Source organism: Halyomorpha halys, unplaced genomic scaffold (assembly GCF_000696795.3).
Source record: "Halyomorpha halys isolate HHAL.00 unplaced genomic scaffold, Hhal_1.1 Scaffold1230.1, whole genome shotgun sequence".
NCBI lineage: Eukaryota > Metazoa > Arthropoda > Insecta > Hemiptera > Pentatomidae > Halyomorpha > Halyomorpha halys.
In genome coordinates, this window is record NW_027106109.1 from 17052 (window position 1) to 21825 (window position 4774).

General features: G+C 28.6%; 1 protein-coding gene across 1 annotated transcript in view; it reads left to right on the forward strand.

Annotated features, from left to right (window-relative positions):
• Window positions 1-206: 206 nt before the first annotated feature.
• LOC106688893 (uncharacterized) overlaps window positions 207-4774 on the forward strand; it is a 29901-nt gene continuing 25333 nt past the window's right edge. Inside the window, exon 1 of the mRNA XM_014433593.3 lies at window positions 207-365. Within this exon, the coding sequence (XP_014289079.1) occupies window positions 305-365 (61 nt within the window). The 5' untranslated portion in view covers window positions 207-304. The remainder of the gene's footprint in view (window positions 366-4774) is intronic.

Below are 4774 nucleotides of genomic sequence, written 5' to 3' on the forward strand. Positions count from 1 at the left end.
CTAAATACAGTTTTTATATAACTAACGAATTTATACTTTTGAACGGCAGATTAAATATTTAACGTTATTAAATGACGTAAAGAAACCAGTACGATAACGTGGTACGTCACGGAAGGAAAAAAATACCAAGTATTTGCAGAGAGGCTGAAGGTTCAAGATCGGGAGGCTCAAAGCGTTTATTGTTATTGGAATGATTGCTTTGGCCTGGCAAGGTCTGCTATCAAGAGCCCTCCGATTAGAAAGGTCAAGTAGATAAGCGACCACAGTCGACTACGGTCACTCTAAGTCTTTAATTGGTCCTGTCATGAGGCTCCGGACGGTGGTCTTCCACTTCTTCTTCTTAACGACCATCTGCGTCGCTTCAGGTCAGTTTACAACCAATCTATTTCATATGGCCGTAGTGGTATTTAAATTATAGAAAATTAATTTTTAAAAATAATATATAGTTAATATATAATTAAATGAAAATTTAAGGAATAAAAATATAATAATTGGGATATTAATTGTACCTAAGAATTAAAATATATAAATTGTTATATAATATTTTTTAAATATCTTTATTTGCTAATCTCCAGAAAGGGGAATGCATGTAGTGTAGGGGGATTCTTTTTTGGTAATAATTATTCTTGTACATATCATTAGGCTTATTTTAGTACCTATATTTAAAAGATGTGTAGTCAATTTTTTTATTAGTATGTAAATATTAAAGTAACATTTCAGATAATAGTTCTAATTCTACTCATTACCCCATTTATATAATTTTATATGTTGTTGACATGCATGTCCAACCGACTGTTCTCATAAATTTGCAAGCAAATTTAAGTCAAGATTTACTTAAATTATTTATTTTTATAACGAATCACTCATTTCAATTCTAATTAGAAAACGTTATACTTTTATAAAAAATAATTCATATTTGTTTGCGTTCTGCTTCTGTTATTCTTAATGTTCACAAGATAAGATCATAATAGTAAACTCATAATGTTAATATAAGTTTTAATCAAACAAACAAAAACAATTTATACGCCAAAATGTATTTATAAGCCAATATGTATTTATATATAAGTTATGTCTGAATAAAATATTAATTGATTTATTTTAATAACAAATTGAGGGTCAGCATTACATAAGTTATATATACTGTGCATTGTTGTTTATTTAATATTCATTCGGAATTCTTTTACTCTATAATAATTATTAATTATTAATTCTGGAGATTTTTTTTAATAGAAAAATATAAATGGGCAACAAATGATCCGCGTTCTACACCCCGTGCTGGAGCACTAAGTGCCCTACTTTTAAAACTAATTTATTTATAACATGAAATCCTTTAAATTTTGTATCAGGAATCAAGAAAAAATAATTTCAAACGTTTATATTTTTGTATAAACTATAAACTTATTGCAGAATTTTCATTCACTAATGATCTATCTTGTCAGCTGTTTATTTATTATAAACTAAACGTAAGGTAAGACTATTCTTAATGTATACATTAATTTAACTGAATAATCAATACGCAAAATGCAAACACTTTTTTTTTTTTTTTTTTATCAAATAACTCAATATACAAAATCTTACGATCCAATGAATCTATAAAACTGCTTTATTTAATAATTATTTATTGCATATTGTTAATATCAGGCAGGTTATTGTTTCTAAAAAAAAAAAAAAAAAAAAATAGGAGCTCCTTTCCGAGACCAATTGTCTAGATCTTTTATAGCTATACATTTTATAGCTTATCTTCATTATAACAAACCATAAAATAATTTGAAGAGACTTATCAGATAATCATTTCCATACCGGATCACGAAACAAATCTAAAATATAATACAATTATTTAAGTGATATTGATTATCCATACTAACTGTGAGTATGTGTTAGCAGCAATGAAGTAATTTACATATAAACAAATCGAAATTAAGTAAAATATTTATTAAAGTAATGATTATTTGAACCATAATTTGATGAATGGAAGTTATAGGCTACAATTGTCTTTCGTGAAGGTCACAATGTAGTTGTTCTTGATAGTAGTTGTGTTGTAACTTCCCAATGACCCCAATTAACCTTGATTTAATAAAGAATAAAAATTCATCGTTATATTCACAATTAATTGATATGCCAATGATTTAAACACTATTTTTCGACGTAGTTTAAATGTTTATTAAAAAATATTGAATCGTTGTTAGGTTTTGTGAATTATTGTTTTTTTAAGGTTTTAGGAATGTGAGGTATTGGTTCGATAGGTCTCTTCCATGTCTGATATCTTTCTAGAAAGAGTTCCTTAAGGGCTCTATGTATTAGCCTCTAGACCCAGTAGGCAGTCCAGTAGTTACAACTCTAGCTCAACTGGAGCTAGATAGTTCATTAGATACACTTACAGCTCCACTAGATCGTCTAGTAGATTCAATTATAACTCCAGTAGGTAGTCCAGTAGATACAGCGCTAGCTCCAAATGATAATCCATTAGCTCCAGTATATAATCAAGTAGACGCAGCTCCAGTAAATAGTACATTAGACACACTTATAACTCTAGTTGATCGTCTAGTAGACACACTTATAGCTCCAGTAAATAATATAGTAGATACACCTCTAACTACTGCAGATAGCTTTATAAATTAAACCGCATTAGATCGTAACAATGATAGCTAAACGCTATTATATAATCAGTACATAAAAACTTAATAGTTAAGTCATATTACTATTACTAATACACAATACATTCTTATATTATTATAGTAATTAATATTAGCGGTTCTTCATATGAAATTAATTAAAATTTAACAATATAGCTTTTAGAATCATCGATATGTGCTTCTTTTAAGCATGGTCATAAGTTATAACTTTTCTCCAATAAGTTATTCGCTAGACAAAATTAAGAGAGCATGAGGTTTGTTTTTTTTTGTTACATATTATTATCAAGTTATTTGTTTGCCTCCAATTGATATTATCGTATTGATGTATATGCCGAAACATCCAATTTTTAATTCATTGTCAAATTAAATTTAATTCAAATAAGTTTAGAATCTCAGGAAAATCAATTACAATTATATAATTAAAACAGTCTGAATACATGAAAGAAAACAACAACAACAAGGATGAGCCTTGAAGTGAAGGTACGTAATTGAAAATAAGGAGAATATTATATAATATTAATAATATTAAAGAATATTACCTTATTTGTTCTATAAAAAAAAATTTCCTTCCTATTTTACATTATGGTACAGAACATTAGACAGTCTAAAACAGGGTTATAGATAGAATCACGGCTTCAGAAATTAGATTAATACGATGAATAATAGGTAACATAAGAAGGGCCTGCATAAAGAATGAAGCCATCAAAGAGGAATTAAAAGTTGTGCCAGTCACTGGAGGATAAAATAGAGCACCGTTAACTGCGCTAGCTTGGACACGTGTACAGAATATCACAGGACTCTAGAGCCTAATGGCCATAGAAACCAAACCGGTAGGGAAAAGACGGATAGGCACAGAATTACGAATACGACAGAACATGGAGGGAGCATTATCGTTTATTAATTAGCACTTCATGTCCTCCTACCATCTATCAACTCACTAAGAAACACTTAGCACACAAAAATGTCTAATATTTCAGTCCAAGAAAATCTTTGAGGGGCCATATTTACATAAATTATAAATCCTATAACATACAGTTTCCTCAACTTTTTTTCCGTAATTGTACTGATTACAAAATTTATAATTTCATTTATAAATTGTTCATTACTTTGAGGATTAAGTTCCGTTCTTATTTTATAATTATTTTCTCTTAACATTAAAATATAATATCCTAAAAATTCTAATCTATAAAAAAAAAAATCTAAAATATAACACCAAAAATATTTTTAGTCGATAATGTGTGTGTGTATATATATATATATATATATATATATAAACATTACCTTGATTTTTGTTACTAAGCTTTGTATTATTGACCCGAGTGGGAAAATATTGCAGGAAAATACAAAAAACGGGAATGCTAGTGTAAACACGTCCATTACAAAATATTACGCCATTCAGTACTCGATTACACTATCGTAATAGCAGCACTGACGAAAAAATTATCCTTCAGACTGTTTCTCATTAATGTTACAGATTGTTGTAAACAGGGTTTCTAAATACAATCAAAGTTGTTGAGTGAGTGGTGCGCTTTGAAATTCCAATTTAAAAAAATTATATTAAAAATGGCGTTCTATGATTCAAAGTTACGTTTAGATACTGAATAAACTCAGGTTTATTTGACAGAGTTGTTTTGACTAGACAGAAGATGTGGTTAGGATTGAGCTCCAACCACCAGATTTCTCTAGAGTCTTATGAAAAATGAGGTTACCATTTCATTGCAACTGTTCTGAAGAGGATCGTTTGATGCAAAGTGAATGTATATACTATTCATACTATTCTATAACAGGCCACTGTTTTACCCAACCACCTTAAAAAATATTTTTTATAGTAATACTTTCAACCAATATTTTTAAATTTAGCAGTGAAGAAAAATTAAAATCAATGTTACACGACCAATAAGTAACTCAATGACATCTCAACACCGCACTCGGTGCAAAAAACAAAAACAATAACAATAACGGAACAACTTAGTTATGTTGCTGTTTATTCAGAAATTAAGGCGTAAAACCCACCGGTCATCAACGCCAATATTTTATTCATCTATACGCTTAGTGTCCAATTATATAAATGAAAAAAAAATACACATATATGTATAAAATAGATAAATAAAAATACATAATATATAAAACCAAATATATAA